We start from the raw sequence: 19,602 nt of genomic DNA on the forward strand, positions 1-19,602 counted from the left end.
GACAGCACGTGTCTAAGTTCTTTGAACTAAGCCACTGGTTTTCATGCCAAGACCCAGTAACGCGATCCAGCTAAGTATAGTTGCAGTGTTGCCTACAAATGCACATTTCCTACTTGTTTATTTTTAGGGCCCCCCCTCAGCGTTGCACTCTTACAAAAAAATTAAAGATCTGAGATAAATTTGCAGAAGCATTTATTCTCCAGAGGTCAAATGCTGAACAGTGCCTACTGTGCAAGGCAAATCAAGTACAATACAGCCCCAAACCTTAAGAACAGCAGAAACATGAAGTGTTTTTTAGCAAGTGTCAAGTGCAACCAATATTCCCAACAGGAGGTACGAGAAGTTCAGTTATCTTCCTGCTGACAGCGCTGGGAAGTCTTCTGGATCATCTGGGTTTGGAGCCAGATCCTCCTCCTGGTGGGAGAAGATTAGAAACCAGTAATTTATTTGCTCAATATATGCGGTGAGGGTTTGGTTATTTAAAGCATATACTCCATGGATTGAGCTTGTGAGTCGAGAAACATACCTTCTCCAATATGGGTTTGGCTCTCTCTGGGCGACTTTCCGGGCCGCCTCGTGCTCCCCTTCCCCGACCCCCACGACTGGGGCGTCCAAGACTCCCGAAATTGATGTCCAGAAGGGAGGTGATGTCGTTCACAGACCTACGGAGAAAGTTGCCTTCATCTTCCATGTCTTCCAGGGTCCCCTCCTTCACCATCTGGAGATTGGAAGCAAACGATAAATAAAGTCGGAGACAGTTGAACCTGACATTTACAGTAAAACAGCATCTCCATCATCCACCACCTAAATTGTGTGGTCGCCTGGTCCAGTCTTTAGATGGTTAGATGAAGTGTCCATTACAGTACAGACAACCTCAGTGTTCACCTTCACTCCTTGCCTGGACATAGGTTACAGTGGAACGTCACTGGAAGCTGTGGCTTACAATGTTCAATGGTCTACGAGCTCTTTATGTAAATCACAGCTCCACTTTAAAAATCAGGGCTTTAATGTTTTCTTCTGAACAGATTCCGTTAAGTGCTTTACGTTCTCACCTCCACGTGCTTTGACTGGTGGATGACCTTTGCTTTCGAGGGAATCTTGTTCTCGGCTTTGCGGATATTAAACTCGGCCTTGGGACGACTCGTCTCCTGCAGGGCCTTCCACTCATCCAGGGTCATCTCCATGGCAACCTGGACCACCATCTCTCCGACCTCTTCTTCCGTTGCTCTATCATAAACGGGGAAAAATGGCATCTGTCAGTCCACTTTATTTTGACATTTCTACATCCTTCCAAATGTAATTCTAGCGTGACGCTCGTTTCACTGTGGACATTGTCGTTAGCCAGTTTGGTAGACATTACCCAATTTTAATTAGTCCAATTGTTAAACAAGTTGACGACTAGTCAAAAGGTCACTCTTTGACCGATACAGCTGCCCCTTAACCAGGCGATGTTGCACTGATTTTTTTTTTCTCTTTTTTTTCTCTTCTTTAAGAAAGATCTTATGAATGTCACCCACCGATTCTCTTCCTCCACAGGTCTTTGGTGCTCCTCAGATTTGACTGGAGCGTCGGATGTCACCTCCATTAATTCACTTCACGATAGGGACGTGGACAAACAGAAAGACGTCTCTATTATGCCAAAGTCTGAAAGTTGTCATTTCCACGTTGTCAATGAAAGTTCACTTACTTTGCAGCTTCTTCAACACTGCCCCAGTTCCACGGTCCTCTTCCGCCTCTCTTTTCCTCAGGAGAGATACCTCTGCAATGAACATTGCAGCAGTTGTAAATATAGCGTTAAAAGCGACAAGAACTGGACTGCCACGTGAACAAAAAAGGCTTACGTTCCATTGTGTCGATCGTACTCTCTCTTGCCCCTCAGGTTGAAGTTGTCGGAGTTCCTTTTGTATTCCCCACCACCTCTTGCTCCTCTCCTACCTCTGCCCCTGACGTCAGACTCTGCATTATAGGAAGGCCTGGGGACCAATCAGACTAAAACACTCAGTTTATGTGGGACAGCTCTTACATTTCAAACCCAGCTGGTGCAGTATTTCTCTAGACATGGGGTCTTTGGTCGTGTCTAAAAAAATGAAAATAGGTGACATTACTTCAGTGACAAATATGGGAGAATGGTTAGTGATGAAATGTAGGCTAATATACCATTCATAAGTTACTGGTCATACCAGACCAAGCAAGACAGCAGCAAAACCTGAGTGTACTGAACTCATGAACTTCTCATTTTATTTAAGAGGAAGAATATCTCACTTAAAAAATGTTTGAAATAAGACTGTTAGGGGGACATGGGGGAATTCTCTTTCTGCACTGAAAATGTCCCTCATTGTATGAAACTCTAGATAAGTGAGTGAAGTGAGTAAGAGTAATTTACAGTGAACATAACTTGGACAATGTTTTTTAAATCAGTGGTGCTGACTCTGGAAACCAATATGGGAAGTTGAGTTTTAGCCTGAGAACACATACCTCACGATGGAAAACTCCTGTGGGTACTCTTCTTGGGTGGACCTACGGCCCCCAAAGGTCTTTGTGGCCCTCTGGGCCTCCTTTCCGCTCTCAGTCACTGGTCCAGGACGTGCCTGCTGCTGCTGCTTACGGACTACGGACAGTAAGTGAAGTAGTGAGCTACTCAATTGTATTGCCTTTTTCTCTTTTGCAAATTATATGAAAATCTAAAGTAAACTTATTTGGTCAGGCAAATCAAGCGCAACTGCTCTGATTGGAACCACACATCCATCAAGCCCCACAGTCTAATACCACAAAAGTGTACCAGTTATTCAGTTCTGAAAGTACCCCGACTATAAAAAATAAAATACATTACCAAACGTACTGCTCACCCTCTCAAACCTCCATCATGCAGTGTATAATAAACAAATTATGCCCAAAAAAGTAAAAATCCAGTTGAAACTTTGTTTCAGTATGAGGGAATAGTTGCAGTTAACCTCACCCTTTTTATATTACATTTTTAGGAGTGCAATTGTGTATTTAAACGCAGTTTTGAATGTGCTGTAGGAGATCGAGATTTGGCTTCAGATAACTGGTGGAAACCCACCCTGACAGCATTAACATGTGCTCAGCAGCCTCGCTGACTTTGCACCATCAGCAGCTGACAAAGCCTAAGCAGACTGGCCACTTTTGGATGGACTATCCAATCTAGAAATACTGGCAGTTGCCAGAATGGTTTGGAGTCGGGGTGTGTAACGACAATGCTGCCAAGCGGTTAGCTGACCTGGAGCCGGGTCTTGAGGGACGCGTCTGTCCTTTTGGGATTCCTTGTGACCAGTTTTTTTCTGCTTGCCTTTCTTCTCTTCATCTTCCTTTTTCTTTCTTTTCGCCTTCTCCATTTCAGCTTTGCTGATCAAGTCGAACGGGTCAGCGTCGTCATCCAGAAGATCCCCGTACCTGTTCGCCACAGCGCACCCGTAGGCGTCAGGGAGCATTTTAGCCTGTGCGTGATGAGAAAAAGGCAGAGTTCAAAGGCTGATTCCCTCCTCAATTTGAACACATATCTTGCAAATAACCAAAGAGCAAAACTAAAACTACATGAAACGACCTTTTTCGGGCCGAGCTACGACAAAACAGAGCTGCAGACGGTACTTTGCTGCCTCAGTGAACATCCAACAAATGCCCACAGCAGTTTGTCGACACTTTTAAATGTTTGCACGTGTGGAGACAAGCGACACCACGCCCTGTGCTCATCAATAGGCTATTCATTAATCAATATTCATTGCATAGACTTGGCTCAAGTCCTCTATTCTCTGCTTAGTCAGGTCCTGGTGCTCAAATCGGCACAGGAACTTAAGTCAAAGGGAATTTTAGTTATTAAATGGCCAAATAAATATAACATTCAATGATAAACATTTCTATTTTAAAAAGGTATAGCTAAATTAATAACAAGTACATTCAAGATAACGTTTTATAAGATCTTGAAGTATTGGGTTTCCCTTAAAAACTAACCCCAATTATAAAGCATTATAACATCAGGATATAGCTAAACCATATCACGCACATCTTCTCAGCAGAAGTTTGACATTAAGGCACATTTAACAAACCGTTAGGTAATGTTAACTAACGTTCGGATAAACGCTAGTATTTAGTATTTAAACTCTAAAGTTATTTCAATGACAATTAAAGCTGATAACTCTAACCTAGGCTTTGTCTTAGCACACAGTCGACTTCGTAACAGCTACGCTAGGTAGCTTGTGTGTGCTAGCTACTTATGCTACTACCATAACTAATTAGCTACCATTGGCATCTAGCATTAGCCATGTTTTAGATAACGTGACTATATAAAGATACACAAGTAGCTAGTCATTAGCGGTCTTCCGATAAATTCATATTCTTATTTTGCCGATTGGGCACCAATTCAATTTTTTCCCTGAGTTGTCTTTTCCTTTCCTTGACTTGCATTTAATGGGCTAACGTTACCTTCAGTTGACAGCTGTTCCCGTCCTGAGTAGCTAGTGGTGGAAGTTAACTTAAATTTAAACCACCTGACCAACCAAACCTCAGGTGTACCGTGTAACCTGCTCAGGTCAAATAACGTTTTTCTAAAAAGGCATCAGAATAAAATCCTAACATTGAATATTCCCTTGTATTTACTTTTTTCACTAGTAGCATTATAACGTCACTCCCGAGAATCCCAATCCCCCCTCCTCCAACATGTTATATTAACAACAAATAGTTCTAGTATAGTGAGAGTTAGGCCTATACTTCTCATAAAGGCCTGTTTGTACTCACTTTGCCAACATTATAAAGTGTGTCAGCTTTTATTTAAGTAGAGAACTCAGCTGTTTTGGGAATGCAATGATTATTAAGTAGCCTAACTTTTCCATGTCACGATGGCACAATCTAAAGAATATGCCATTAAAGTCTTATTTGCATGCCCTGTGTTTATGGAGGGCCTACAGCTGTGTAGATCTGTGCAAACTACAAAATTATTCATAAACTGTAGGCTATTTCTATCTAAATACTGTTGCTTCAGACAGAACCTTATTTCATATCATAGATCATTAGATAAATGATTATCCAACTAATATTTACAAAATAACCATATGAATGTACATTTATTGCAGATCCATGTATTATATAATAACAGATCAATACAGTGTCTCTGTCATTAGCAGGATGAATCGGGATATATTTTACATACAGAAACTTAGCCTCATCTATTGGTCAGAGTAGAAAGTACAAGTGTACGGTGTCAACCAGTCTCGGTGTAGGGGGTTTGGGGTACTCCATTCGAATGTATTACTGCGTCAGGAATAATACAAGTCAGGAAATACTACAAAGAGTGTAGGGTATGGGCTCCAAGAGATGAGGTCCTATAGGCAGTTTCAATCACACTTTTTAGATTGAATAGACTCTAAGTGCTTGTGTTTTAAAGTCACATTGTACATTGCAATGGGATATATTTGGATTGTCTTTTTAAGAGAACAGTGAATGAGTGAGAGACACAGACAGACAAGCTGACAGCTATGGGACAGGCACATAAAGCCAAACAGAAAGGCTGTAACGTTGCACAACAGTGAATAAGTGGAACATGACTGCACACTATATGTGTATTAAACTCATTTGGGTGTGATATCTCAAACAATGCCAGTTATTCAAAAAGTGTTAATTGATGGCATTATAAATTCAAGTCTCGATGTTCTGATTTTCAGCATGTTGTGTGTAGTTAGACTTTCATATGCATACCTGTTTGAGAAAAGCTACATTGGCTGCTTCATGTGGATTTTACATGAAAAAGAGTTGAGAATTGTGTTATTACTAAATTTAACAAACTAATTTTCAAATCAGATTCTCACACAGTATTCCCTTTGTTCAAGTATTTCCGCACTCAAATGATTACGTAACTTTGGCGCCTCTGGGCCACCGTTTTCTTTCCCTTTAAATTGACCAAACATGTAAAAACATAAACAGACTCCTCCTCAGCGCGGGAAAGAGCCATCTGCTCCTCCGCAATGTAAAATTAACCGCCCTTGACTCTCATTGGCTCCGTCGGTGCCGAACGTGAGGCTCGTCTTCATTGGCCAATCTCGATGTCAGCGTGGAAGAGCGCGCGTCAAGTGTTTAAATCTCATTGGACAAAACCGCCTCGACCAATCCTTGCACATAGAGCGCTCTCACTTCTGCCTATTGGCCCACGGGCTTGCTAGCTAGAGCTAGACGACTGCTGCCATTGGTTATATCTGACACGTGGGATTGGATCCCTGCAGCCGATTGGTCAGTCAACTGCTCAGGCGCGATTTTGCAACGCGGGACAATTCTGTGTGGGCGCACACAGCACAGGTCAGTTCAGACGACCCGTTGCGACAAGAAGGAATCTTATCTTCATATCCAACTGTATCTTTTGCGGATACTTTGTAGCGAACCACGGGTCTGAGATTTTACTATTGCTCTTTGGAAATGAAGGACATATTCACTCCAGATTGAAAAGGCGATCTATTGATAACTTGTACTCATTGCTTTTTTTAAATAATCAAATAGTTACTTTGACGGTTTTTGCTTGCTTTTGCCGGAGCTTTGACACCCATACGATGACCGATAACAACCACCCGCACGTTATTTTCTGCAACAACTCGCCCAAAAGAGTTTTGGTGTCTGTTATTAAGACAACACCGATCAAACCCAGGAATGCGGAGGCCCTGACGCCGACAAGTCCCGGCTTCAGCGACTTCATGGTCTACCCGTGGAAATGGGGGGAGAACGCCCACAATGTGACCCTGAGCCCGGGATCAGTGAGCGGGGCTTCGTCACCTACCGGGACCCAGACGGCCAGGGAAGCGGACACGGATCCCACACCTGACCAAATCAGGGTACGTCCGGGTTATTTTAACCCTAATGTTACTGAGCACAACGTGTTGGAGTAGGATGACAGATGATGTTGCACAGAACTGAGTAGTATTTAACTAGTTAGGCTATAGTTATTGTTCTTGTACAGTTAAATGCTGTTGACAATACTGTAACACATTTATTATAATTTAAAACATTTGGAATATCCCTATTTGTAATAACAGCAGCTTTGGGAAGAGAAGAGCGCATGCATAATGATATTGACATATTTTAAAGACACAGACTATTCCAAATTGAGACGTTATAGAAGAAGATTAACCCAGTTCAAATGTAAATAACGGTTTAGTCCTAGTTCAACCTAAAACGGTAAAATTGTGTTTGGAGTCAACCTTAATATGGCCGGGGTTAGAGTCATTTAAAAAATCGCCCGCGCATTAGGGTGTGACATGATGGATTTTAAACCCCAGTTACTTCCTGATTCTGAAGCAGCTGCTCATAATGTCTAGTCGCGCGCCAAAAATGTAACCGGATGTGAATGAATTATAATGGACACATGTACTTCCCATTGATAGCCCTGCAACAATGTAACACGCGAGGTCAGCTAAGGAAATTCTGATTGATATGACGTTGCATTGTATGGAATACAAAACGCTGATACAACTACTCTTTACAGATCCATATGTATTAAAAGTATTGTGAACATGTCAGTTCACCATATGCTCTCTGAACTTGATCTGCATGTTGTAAATGTATTACATTTTAAAAGTATGACAATATTTTGTACTCAATCTGCCAAATGGTGCTCTGCATCGGCTCATGGATGTTCAATAGGAAAATAAGTACTTAAGGTGTTACTTTAGCCAATGTAACAATTCTGTGTATTCTTGCTGTCAGGATGGCATCCGCAGAGGGCGTCCACGGGCCGACACCGTTAGGGAGCTCATAAGCGAAGGCGAGACTTCATCCAGCCATATTCGCTGTAACATTTGCAACCGAGTGTTTCCCAGAGAGAAGTCTCTTCAGGCTCATAAGAGGACACACACAGGTGAGACAGAAAGGAATGAGTGAAAGGTGCAGTGGATATTAAAAAGCAGTATAAGGGTATTTCACACTATTAGAAGCAGGGAAGGTCATGTAAACACCTATCTAGCCAGATGTAACACTAACATGCTGGAACAGGAATGGTCACAGCTACGCTTGATCCGGAAAAGCAGAAAACTATTCACCTACCAGTACCTGTTCTGAATTTTCAGGCTTAAGTGTTCACGTTTGAAAGTAGTACTGTATGTGTTTATCAGCGGCACTGTGTGGTAACGACTGAACTGTAAAACGACGACAATACTGTTGCTTGAAAAACATCTCTGTTTCCCCCCTAGGAGAGAGGCCCTACCTGTGCGACTACCCAAATTGTGGGAAGGCGTTTGTCCAGAGCGGTCAGCTGAAGACGCACCAGCGGCTGCACACTGGAGAAAAACCCTTTGTCTGCTCAGAGAAAGGTGGGTTTGGAATGTGGATTTTTAGAAAACACTATGCGATTAAGCTGAATGGAGTGCTATTAAAGTTATTCTGCCAAACAACTTAGTCAAAGTTTTTTGACCTTTCACTTTTAGATACTTCTAGGTACTTTCCAATGACATGAAATGTGGCTCAGTTAGTATGACTGACTGGAGCTTTTAACAGTTAAATTTAAAGCATTAGGAAAGTACCCGATAAACACAAAAGTTACAGTGTAACTTGTCTATACCCTTGATGTTCCACTTCCGTAATTGCTCCGGTGCCGCAGGAAATTCTGCCGGATGCATGTATTTTCCGTTTCCTTCCGCTTTTTTTGTGTTGGAATTTTAAATTCAGTGGATTAATGAGGACTATTGTTGACTGCTCCTCAGATCTCTGCACGGTAAATTGAGACAGCTAGCTAGACTATCTGTCCAATCTGAGTTTTCTCTCGCAAGACTATTTTGCAGCGGCTCTGTGCAGAGTTTAGCGCCGCCCATGCCGATTCTGATTGGTTGTAAAGAAATGCCATTAAACCAGAGCACGTTTTTCTCCCATCCCCGAATGCTATGTGGAGTAGCCAGACCCTCCTTCAGCGCGCTTTGGAGGAGGGTCTGACAAAGCGAGTCTACAGTGTAACTGTCTGGGGGGAGTTCACCTGGAACTCTACATTGAAACAAGATTTTACTCATTTTAAATAGTAAAAAAAAAAAAATAGAAAATCAATATGTGGCGGTGAACGCCGATATTGTGGTGGGCCGCCACAAATAAATAAATTTATGGGAAACACTGAATAAGATTTATTCACTATTATTACTTTACTTTGGGAGGGGGAAAAAAACACTGATATTTATAGATTCATAACAAGAGGTCATGCGTTACAAATCTTAGCTATTCAAAAATCACAGAGAAACATGCCCCTTAATGGCTTACTGCATTTATTCATACCTGTTGCTCTCTCGGCAGGATGTGGCAATCGGTTCACACATGCCAACCGTCACTGTCCCAAGCATCCTTTCTCGCGTCTGAAGAGAGAGGAACCAAAGGAGGGCCAGGAGAAGGCTCAGTCTGTGGATAACAAGGCTGTGGCAGAGTGGCTTGTAAAGTAAGCATACATGTTTTGTATCAGGAGCCACAGTTTTATAAAGCATGCATATTAAAACTTAAATTGTGCATTTTATGGCATTTTCTGCCTACATTGTATGTTAATATACTCTTCTCTGTCCTTGCAGGTACTGGCGAACTCGTGAGCAGCGTTCCCCCACAACTACCAAGGTGAAGCCCCAGGGCAAGGCAAGAGCAGAGGATCAGGAGCAGCAGGATCCCATGGAGTTTCTCCAGTCCGATGAAGAGAACGGGGAAGAGGAAGAGACGGCAGAGGAAGAGAAGGGCAGCCAGGGAGGAGCCGCCAAGCGCCGCCTCCAGGAGCAACGAGAGCGACTCCACGGTGCTCTGGCACTCATTGAGCTGGCCAACAACCTGTCTGCCTGAACACCCACCCACTTCCTGATCCTGGACTCCCATTCCCTGTCCCTAATATCTCTATTCTCAACCCGCCTTCCTGCAGTATGTGCTGTAGCTAGAAAGCGTTCATAAATGCAGATCAATGACTAGTTTATTCTATCAAGTTGTGAAATCAGACTTCGAGAGAGAGCTGAATTGGCCTGAGATCAGTGTTATGCACAGCATCCTATCTATTCCCCCTCAGCACCAGGAAGGTACAAGCTAAAGCACCTTATTCAGCTTCCATTTTATCCTTTTAGGCTGCTATAATTGTAGATTTGACTATATGAAGAAGGTCTCTTTCTTTCTTCTAAAGGCAAAGAAAGAGAACCTATTGTTTTAATTTGTTTTGTTTGCACTTTGATGGTAACGAGTTTTTTTGAGTGTAACAGAGTGTGTATGACTGATGTATATATGGATTAAGCTCAGATGGACAGAATGATACAGGGTGTGGTCAAACATAGGAAATGTTAAATTGCATTCCAACCGTCAGATGGCCTCTCATCATGCTCCTAGGTTTCATCTTAGCACAATTTCACTGCCACAGAAGACAGCGGTGGTGGTAGAAATGGACTGAAAAACGTTCAGATAGTTCAAGTTTAAGCCTCACCAATACAGCACACTCCAAGAAGTGTGCACCGGGGGACTAAAAGAGAAGAGAGATTAATCAGTCTGGCATGTGACGTGGTCATTTTTTTTCATATGAGAATGCGAGGTGATCATTGCAAGCATAATCCAGAGGTCTGGTTAGGCATAAACTTAAAAAAAAAAAATCATCATATAATTGTATCCGCATGACATAACCCGAGGCGTGCAGAAAAAGTTCACCTGAGCCGACTATCTTACACATTTAGTTAAGTAATCTACAATATTTAAAAGGGTCGTGGTACCTTTTAGGACATGCCATATTTCCATTTTACCCAGACATTTTCTTTCTCATAAATACAAGAAACACGTTAAAAGTGCAGACCTAAAGTCATTTTCCAACCAGACGGGAGATATTTTACAATGGATGATGTCAGTCAACTTTTATATTAAAAGGTGGCAGACCAGTAACAATACAGGCATAGCATCATAGTAGTGGGTGGTGCATATATGTCATCTCATTTCAAAGGTTAAATTATGAGATATTTATTTTGCCATATATATATATATATATTATTATTTTTTCTTCTTTTTTCTGGCTAACATTTTGTTCAATTGTTTGACGTGTGAAGAGAAATATTCCGGCACCAGCAAAAATCTGCCAAGTTTTAACAACAAAATCTTTTAAAAATATGTCACATAAATGTAGACATCCCATTGATTTTTATTTAGCACTTACATCCCTTATTCTTGGATTAAGCTTGCAATGCACTGAAGATTAGATTTGTTGTACCTGTCCAAGAAAATGGCACCTGTTTTTGATAAACTGATTTTGTGGTGCGGGGTGGTTTTTTTCTTCTTTTTTTTTTTAAGCAACACTACATCTGTTGACAATGTATGAAGCCTCTCATAACTGCGCTGTCTATGATTGTTTTGGAACCTGCACCAACAACCTGTCACTCTAGCTGTGATGTTTGAATCGGATTGATTTACAAATTACCCTTGTGGAGTTACAGTGAAACTGGAAGGCAAGTGAATTGTTGCTAATCGAAACACCAAATGATTTATTTGTACCCAATTATAGTAGATTGTTTGGAAACATTTCTAACCCTTAGTCTCTTATGTGGTTTGAGAAGATTATGGCATTTAATATATACACATTGTGTTAGTTAGAATATTGAGCGGGCACAATTTACGTAGAGCTTTGAAGTTGAAATTTCAGTTTTCACCTCTGCTAACATCCTCCAACAGTTTTTCATGTTTGTGACATGTATAGAGTGATCTTGCTTGCTTGGTAGACATTTTATTACACATGTTAAGATTTCTCTGACTGGCTGTCCACAGTTATATATGTGTTGGTTATCAATAAACATTCACTGAACAGACCCAGAATGTATGTGAACTTGTCTATTTATCCAGTCATGACTTGGTAGTTATATGAAATAGATGGCACCAGTAATGTACAGGGTTCGTACAAAGTCTTGAATATTTGGAAAATGTGTAATTTTAACCGTTACGTACAAGTTTAGGAATGTGCTTGAATGCTTGATTTTCAACATAATCTGGTTTCTCATCTACACAATCAAAACTCATGTAAACCAAAAATCTTTTAATATTTGAAATGAAAAAAAAAAAAAACCCAGATGTGATGATAAAGGCCTCGAGAGTCTGGAAGTTTTTGGTTTAGGTACCTTGAAAGTTCTTAAATTGTACTCTTAAAAAGCTTTACGAACCCTGAATGTATCCACTGAAATCAACTCATTGATTTTAAATACACAATAAAAATGTGAGTGTAGAAGCAATATTATGTTCCAATATGGAGCAGAACAATGCCACCAAGTGGTGAAGGCTAAAATTGTGTCCATTTAGTTTGCAGAGTACTTCCCTGTTTAATCTTTTGTGATGTGAATCTTCAGCTCTTGTGCTCCTTCTGTATTACTTCCAGATGATTTTTGGTTGAAGATGAGATATGAGTACACTAGTCCACCTGACATACTGAAAAGCAAAATATAAAAAGCAATTCATTGTTTTGCCATGGAAAATAATTGTTGCTGTTACTCAGAATGACTAACAATGTGCGTGCCAAGACGATAAGCTTTAGTTTAAAGATGCCTTTTATTTAAAAAACAAAACAATAACAGCGTTTTTGACTTTTCGTCGTTGATAACACTAACTTATCTATCTGGAAAATTCTGAGCTTATACATCCATGTTTTGCTCTGGATCGGAATTTGGCTTGCAAATGGAATTTAATTTGCCGATGCCGCTCGTTTAAGACAAGAAATGTAAACGTATTAAGAAACGTTGTGGCCTCATATCATTTGGTCACATCAAAGTCTTCTGACAATTTCCAGTTGTAGTCAGGCACAGTTTTTAACGACATTTAACAAAATATGTTGGTCGAACTGTTAAGCAATTTAAAAACAACAGAACTGAAATAAAACAGAAAGGGAACAAATGATTCTTACCAAATGCTGAGGCCTAGGAAGTTGGTCCAAGAGAACAGGTAGTCTCCACCCACAAAGACGCCAATATAGGCTACTGCAACATTCTTAAGAAAATGTTTAATAGTTACGTAAGTTAGTGATGATCTTGTTAGCAGAAATTGTACAGGTAAAAAATGTCAATCTCAAAAACTGAGCGGAAAGTTAAGCCTTGGGCTGGAGAACAACTAACTTGTTTTTGGTGCACATTTAGATCCATGTGTGAATTAAATACGTTTTCAAAAAAATCTTAATGTTGCATGTGGGCCATTTTGAACATGTTCACTGTTTTATAATTATCACTATGTGTAGTCTGATGTAGAATCAAGATCCACGTACAGGTCAGAACTTTAATCATTTTCTATTATTAAAATAATGAATTTGGAGAATTGGGTAACCTTGGCGGAGATATGCATTGCCTGTGCTTTCTAGTCTAAAAATAGTAATCTTATCAGTGTGTTCTTACCTTTATTGCCCCCACTACTGTCGTAGTAAGTGCTGAGTTATAATAGCTGCACAGGACTATGGAATACATCAGCACAAACCTGAAAAAAAACAGAACTGAGTCTTGGGTAGGCTGAGGCAGTAATGTAAGAGCTATGAAAGGAGGATTTTTTGTTTGTATTTGGAGTGGAGCCAGCCACAAAAGTGTGACAGTATTTAAGCAGTTTGAACTGAATTATAATAACATACCCCATGAAGCAGGACGTGAGGAAACAAAAAATAAAAGTGGTTTCAACCCAGTCCTCGAATGTGACTGCCTGTGGACCAAAACATACAAAGTGGTCAGGCAGGAACAAAAAGCATACAGGAGAATACAGTAGAATACACTGGATCGCCATATGTACCTTGTGTAAATCTCCAGTAAATGCACTTGCCAACAAAGTGGGGATGACAATGATTAGTGCATTGTAAAATAAGACACCATACTTCCCAAGGCCCTTAAAAAAAAAAGAGGATCATATTAGATATAATGTGACTAAAATCCAACATACACAGATCATTTGTGGAGATGCTTGTGTAAGAAACAGCAAACCTAAATATTGTTAGTTTTACGGCATGTTAAGATTAGAAAGTGTTATTAATTCTTCATACTTAAACTTCTATATGCCAAATAAGTCGACTGCTGTCAGTACCTAAAATCATAATAGCCTAGAAAGGTGCCAGTTTTAAAATATCTGGTTAAGAGGGTTGGTGTCATTCTGGTGTGTTCAAGATCCTGTTTACTTAAAGGGTGGATGAAAATACCCAAAGCCATCACCTTTGTTCAACACCTTATAATGCTGACGTTAAAAATATAATGTCCAATTCTTTTCTCCAATGTTTTGATACAATACCATGTATAGTTCAGTAATGATCTTAGACGTGCAATACAAATGAAAGCAATCAATCAATCCTAAATAATTTAGGACTTAAAGTTTAACCTCCTTTCTACTTTGGCAGGACACAATCTTGTTTACTTGTCTAACACAGACATTTAGTTCTTGTGAAACTACCAGGACAACACAGTGTGCGGGGAATGATACCTCAGTGCCAAGTTTCTTCTTGGTGTACACGCCGCTGGCAGCAGTAAGGGCATCATTGAGCAGAATGAAAGTATAGCCCTCCACATCGAAGGCCAGGTCAGAACTAAAGGAGAGGAAAAGATGGTGGGAAAGCAAGTGTTCAGTTCTTAAGTGATCTATAAACAATCCCAATTAAATGAATGTAACTAAAAAATCCATACCTTGCAGCCACCATGGCACCCAGGACTATGGCTACAACACTGTACACAAGGCGTTTCGGGAATGTTTTTCTGGGGGGAAAAAAAGGAACACTGAAACATTCAGATCCAAACCAAATGCTCATATCTTGTTTAATTTGGCCGAAAAAACTGATTATAAACCTCTCCATGTAAGACTACCTCATGATACATGTGCAGTACTTTCAGACCAGTTGTGTCATAATTCTGGCGCAAAACGAACCTAGGGGTTATTAACAGATGTGTACCTACCCACTCTGTCGCTCTCTGGGACATGTTTTCATGCTAATCGAATGAGTTTTTAGCTTGCAAGACGCTAGCGCGGACCGCCGATTAGCTTACAACGCTAGTATTCGGGGCACAGGGAACGTAAAAAGAAATCGCTATTTATACCACTAAAAAGGCTCCAAATATCACCAAACTTCAACGGTAGCATAATGAGGGTCCCAAAATGTCAACTGAAGCATTGAGAACTTTGTAAGTGTACAGACAGTTTATTGAACGAAGAGCTGCGGGAGCTCCGTGAAAGGGCTACGAGAGAGAGAGAGAGAGAGCTACCGGTAGTCAATGCCGCAACACAGCCTCGTACTTCGGGAAACTGGTGGTGTACCTCCGGACATTGTGAAGCTATGGCCACCGAACAAGAGTGTCTGTGTTGCACGGAGTGGGACCTGTAGCGTCGCGATGCCCAAGAGATGCAGTGTTTTGTACAGTCTGAAGATATTCCCTTTCTGACAAACAGAGCTGTACTTGAAACTTTTTCGGCGACCCAGACCGGAGGGACCAGATGGACAGTTATCCACTGAGTAAGTACACTAGACAAGTTATGCAGAGTGCGATTATTTCAGATATACTGAGCAAATTGCTTTTGATTTTAGTTTTCATCGTCAGCTGTAAGTCATGACTGGTTTCCAAGACGGTGGCGGCATGTAAACATGAACGCGAGTGTCTTTATAATCTATCTTTTCAATAAACTGTCTGTACACTTACAAAGTTCTCAATGCTTCAGTTGACATTTTGGGACCCTCATTATGCTACCGTTGAAGTTTGGTGATATTTTGAGCCTTTTTAGTGGTATAAATAGCGATTTCTTTTTACGTTCCCTGTGCCCCGAATACTAGCATTGTAAGCTAATTGGCGGTCCGCGCTAGCGTCTTGCAAGCTAAAAACTCATTCGATAGCATGAAAACATGTCCAAGAGAGCGACAGAGTGGGTACACATCTGTTATAACCCCTAGGTTCGTTTTGCGCCGGAATTGTCCTTTAATTGCTTTAAAACTCTAACAGTAATATAAAAATCAGAGATATGTGTTACCTTAGAATATATACTTCCAAGATCATTGTCATCAATATGGTGAATTTCCGTAGTACTGTAAACATGGGTAAACTGTAAAAGACAACATGTTTGGAGGAATGAAAATGAATGACCACCATAAAACTGAAAGGACTAAAATCTATGCCTACTTAAAAAATAATAATTCACTCTCGAAATGATCATTTGTATATCAATTACTCACCCTGTGTTACCTTGAAATATTAAAAAAAAATGTTTTTCTAGCATGCCTTCACCCACCTACATCAATTCATCAGGAATTTTCTGTTTTTAGATTCTTCGTTCACCGTTGAGGCATGCAAGAAAAACAAATGTTTGTTCAAGAATTCAATGTAACACGGGGTGAGTAATTGATATAAATGATCATTTGGAGGGTAAAATATTCATTTAATTAGATAACAGCTAAACTTGTTAAACCTGAGTTTTTTGGTGCTTGCCAGTCCTGTTATATGGTTGCCAACGTACAGCAAAGGAAGAGGGAAAATCTGGCAAGAAAATAAAAGCGTTGGTATTTTGGAAAATAGAAAACAATTAAATAAATATTAATATTTTGTGAAAAATGAGAAATGCTTACTTTTAAGACAATACTTCTGTCAAAATCTTGAAACTGGACTGTTTTGCTCATTTTGGCAGCATAAAGAACAACAAGAGTGATGATCATCTGAAAGGACCAAAGTGACCATGAAATCACACACACACACACACACACACACACACACACACACCTTACCTGGCCAATTCCCAGACACATGTAGGAAGGAAACCTGCAAAATCAACACATGAACAATTGAAGACTAAGTGTGATCCTAATCACACTAACTAATGTAGTGTTATTAATAAGCTACCTTTGTGTGTGAGAGTTCTCCATTGACACTATATGAATGACAGTGGTGGAAAGCTACACCCAGTGGTGTAGAAGAAATCCAAAAGAATTATCAAAGACCTCTCAACCGAGCCACACATTGTTCTGCATGCTGCAACTCCTGAGCTCTGAGCTCATCACGTCACATTAAACTGTCAATTTATCTTTATATAGCCTACTTTTACTACTTTTAGTTATTGTTTCACAACCGTGTACAACTCTCAGTACCCATATCTTACTTCTCGTTATGCATACATTACTAAATTTCCTTTTACATTTAGTTTCATTCATTTGCCATACTGTCTAGTTTCTACACACCTACTACTTCATTTTTATTTTGTTTGTATTAACTTCCACTATTTTTTGTCTTAGATTCAGATTTTGCTTTCACTTGCTGATTTGGTTTTTAGTAATTTAATCAGCATTGTTGAAGGTTCCTGAGGCCTAAGATCTCCATTGCCAGTGATTACGTCTGTTATTGTGCACATGGCTCATATCTTGAACCATTTACTCAAGTACTGTACTGTACAATTTTGAGAAACTTATCTTGAGTATTTCCATTTCCTGCAACTCCACTACATTTCAGAGGCAAATGCTGTGCTTTTTACTCCACTACAGTTATCTGATACATTTAGTTACTTAGGCTACTTTGCATAATATTTATAACTAGATATAACTTTTCACAAGGTACCCAGCAGATAAAGTATTTAGTGTAGATCAATTCGTTCCACCTCAAGCTTCAACATTTAAGTGACGCAGGCCTACTTAATGCATTTTATTATACTCCAGTAATATAATTGAAACATTATTCTGCATAATGAGTAGCCTACATATACTTTTGGTAGGCCTATTTTAAGTAGGCTAGACTATGTTTTGATGACAATATTTTTACTTTCACTTTATTTGAATGCGTGACTTTGTGACAGAGTATTTCTAACAGTGACATATCGCTTCTTCCACTTCTGATGAATGACTTGATGACAGCATAGCCTACCTGAAGCTGGTCAGCACGGTTTTATTTACCACCGTGATAAGAAACGAACTGCCGGCGTAAAACACGGCAGAGTAAAACTTGAGCAGTCCGGAGTGTTCAACGGTTTCTTGACAGGCGTTGGCAGACATCTTCAGCTACTGAATACACTAGCGTTCTACTATAAAATAAAAATAAAAAATACACCCATTAGGCGTTTCAAAAACCTTTTGTACTAAGGTGGAGTCATTTCTGGTTTGGTGGGAGGTTCTACCCAAGTGAACCTGGCTGCAGACAACATGGCGGACGTCATCGCGTCATTCTTCAAGTCACGTCAACAGCCGGTGTTCTGAGATGTGATAGCGGTTCTACATGCGGGACAATTGTATTTGATAGGGGTTTATCTGAAATCTTCAATACAGATATTATAATAGAGTATCAACATATGCTCCCCAAATCTTTAACGTAGACATTTACCCCTGCTTGTAATCAAAAACATAAATAAAGTCCGTTTATTTATGGTGGCCACTTTGCTAATATCTGCTGATGATAATGAATCTGTTATGGGGCATTCATAGAGTCAACTGCTGCAACAAGTTATCTGATAGTGAGGATAAGATTTAGCAAAGCAAGCGGGATGATGTACAATGTTGTAACCAGGTTCCTGAGTGAAAAGTGTGAAGTGTAAAGTGAAAAGTAGTGAAGTGTAGGGAGGAACTGCATGTATGCCAAATGTACTTTCCAGGGACATGTGGAGTTGTCTGATAGCTCTGCCGAGTAAATTACCAGACAAACATTTGCCACAGTATGAGCACACTCACGCTGGCCAACCTGATCAATCTGCGTGTTAGGAGTCTAGAATAAAATCTCAATATAAATCACTGGTTGTCATTGTACAGTAGGCTATTGCACAACACTTTCCATCTCTACTTGTTATCAGTGTCTCCACTAGAAGGTGCTATTGCATCAGACTTGTGAAGTCTTCACAGTGTAAAAGAAAACATCTTTAGGGACCGTTTGGTATTTATGGAACGACCACCGGAGGAAAATAGGGGAGGGTCATGTCTTTTTATTCTTTGTTGATATATATATATATATATATATATATATATATATATATATATATATATATATAGTCTTTCACTGGACATTACAATTGTAGATGATAATTGTCTTCTTGTTTTGTGTCAGCAAAAATGATCCTTCTTTGATCAGCTTTTCAACACATTGCGGTTCGAGGCGAGATGAGCCACAGCCAAACTTTGCTGACAGTTTATGTGCTGATAAATCTGTGCCTGGAGACTATAACAGATTAAGCTGTCGACAGGATTTCATCATTGCACAGCTGTTATATTAATTTTTGCTGTGGCCCCATCTGACACCATTATGTTTGTTTTCTCAATATCTTCTCATACTCTGTTGCTGATGCCATGAAGCCTGATTGACTTTTAAGAGCCTGACTGACTCAAAAGGGAGATTACTGGAATTAGCTGGAGGTGCTTTTGTGCCATTTGGAAGGGATGAGTTATTCACAATCATAACAGCCTGACGACTTGGGTCTTAGTCTGATTAATAACTCAACGTTGGTGACTGTGAGTGGAGTAGTGAACCGGTGGATTACTGTTCACCTGTAGTTTATTTTGTCATGTCATTAAAACATATTTCACCTGACTTTCATATTGCCATTTTTCGATTTTGATGTCACCTAATTCCGAAATGACTCGATGTCTGAATAACTGTGGTAATAGCTGGACTTACATAATGGATTTACATAAACCCAATTTGGTCGTTAATGATCGAAACCTGGAAGATTGCACAATACAGCAAC

The 19,602-nt window shown here is 40.1% G+C and overlaps 3 protein-coding genes across 6 annotated transcripts; 1 reads left to right on the top strand and 2 right to left on the bottom strand.

Moving 5' to 3' along the window:
• Positions 1-175: 175 nt before the first annotated feature.
• LOC144518366 (intracellular hyaluronan-binding protein 4-like) lies at positions 176-9,584 on the bottom strand. Of its 3 annotated transcripts, XM_078250997.1 has the most exons (10): positions 9,496-9,584; positions 9,247-9,323; positions 3,239-3,455; positions 2,476-2,608; positions 1,842-1,973; positions 1,688-1,759; positions 1,518-1,592; positions 1,053-1,227; positions 527-718; positions 176-414 (listed from the first exon to the last, which is right to left on the bottom strand). In XM_078250997.1, exons 3-10 carry the CDS (start codon positions 3,447-3,449, stop codon positions 349-351), a joined length of 1,056 nt encoding a protein of 351 aa, XP_078107123.1. In that variant the 5' UTR covers positions 3,450-3,455; positions 9,247-9,323; positions 9,496-9,584; the 3' UTR covers positions 176-348. The 3 variants fall into 3 exon arrangements, with proteins under 3 accessions (XP_078107123.1, XP_078107125.1, XP_078107124.1); XM_078250999.1 differs by lacking the exon at positions 9,496-9,584 and having other exon boundaries at positions 1,863-1,973; XM_078250998.1 differs by lacking the exons at positions 9,247-9,323; positions 9,496-9,584 and adding an exon at positions 3,563-3,669.
• znf367 (zinc finger protein 367) lies at positions 6,275-11,778 on the top strand. The gene is made up of 5 exons (XM_078251002.1): positions 6,275-6,827; positions 7,699-7,849; positions 8,181-8,300; positions 9,265-9,403; positions 9,531-11,778. Exons 1-5 carry the CDS (start codon positions 6,549-6,551, stop codon positions 9,787-9,789), a joined length of 948 nt encoding a protein of 315 aa, XP_078107128.1. The 5' UTR covers positions 6,275-6,548; the 3' UTR covers positions 9,790-11,778.
• Positions 11,779-11,980: 202 nt separating this feature from the next.
• Positions 11,981-18,064, bottom strand: slc35d2 (solute carrier family 35 member D2). 2 transcript variants are annotated; one of them, XM_078251000.1, is made up of 12 exons: positions 17,799-18,064; positions 16,673-16,706; positions 16,517-16,603; positions 16,360-16,427; positions 15,925-15,996; positions 14,595-14,663; positions 14,395-14,497; positions 13,717-13,809; positions 13,562-13,629; positions 13,335-13,413; positions 12,854-12,936; positions 11,981-12,381 (listed from the first exon to the last, which is right to left on the bottom strand). In XM_078251000.1, exons 1-12 carry the CDS (start codon positions 17,924-17,926, stop codon positions 12,276-12,278), a joined length of 990 nt encoding a protein of 329 aa, XP_078107126.1. In that variant the 5' UTR covers positions 17,927-18,064; the 3' UTR covers positions 11,981-12,275. The 2 variants fall into 2 exon arrangements, with proteins under 2 accessions (XP_078107126.1, XP_078107127.1); XM_078251001.1 differs by having other exon boundaries at positions 16,668-16,706; positions 17,799-17,851.
• Between the last annotated feature and the right edge of the window lie 1,538 nt (positions 18,065-19,602).

This window comes from Sander vitreus, chromosome 5, assembly GCF_031162955.1.
Source record: "Sander vitreus isolate 19-12246 chromosome 5, sanVit1, whole genome shotgun sequence".
Classification (NCBI taxonomy): Eukaryota; Metazoa; Chordata; class Actinopteri; order Perciformes; family Percidae; genus Sander; species Sander vitreus.

Bases quoted from the DNA above. Each gene is read 5' to 3' on its own strand.
- LOC144518366 (XM_078250997.1), bottom strand. From the start codon at position 3,449: ATGCTCCCTGACGCCTACGGGTGCGCTGTGGCGAACAGGTACGGGGAT. The intron at 2,609-3,238 runs GTCAGCTAACCG...TACTGTCCGTAG, and splicing joins CCCTCAAGACCCGGCTCCAG to TCCGTAAGCAGCAGCAGCAG. The intron at 1,974-2,475 runs GTATGTGTTCTC...ATTGGTCCCCAG, and splicing joins CAGGAGTTTTCCATCGTGAG to GCCTTCCTATAATGCAGAGT.
- znf367 (XM_078251002.1), top strand. From the start codon at position 6,549: ATGACCGATAACAACCACCCGCACGTTATTTTCTGCAACAACTCGCCC. The intron at 6,828-7,698 runs GTACGTCCGGGT...TCTTGCTGTCAG, and splicing joins CCACACCTGACCAAATCAGG to GATGGCATCCGCAGAGGGCG. The intron at 9,404-9,530 runs GTAAGCATACAT...CTGTCCTTGCAG, and splicing joins GTGGCAGAGTGGCTTGTAAA to GTACTGGCGAACTCGTGAGC.
- slc35d2 (XM_078251000.1), bottom strand. From the start codon at position 17,926: ATGTCTGCCAACGCCTGTCAAGAAACCGTTGAACACTCCGGACTGCTC. The intron at 13,414-13,561 runs GTATGTTATTAT...GTTTTTTTTCAG, and splicing joins CTCACGTCCTGCTTCATGGG to GTTTGTGCTGATGTATTCCA. The intron at 12,937-13,334 runs GTAAGAACACAC...CATTTTCTTAAG, and splicing joins CAGTAGTGGGGGCAATAAAG to AATGTTGCAGTAGCCTATAT.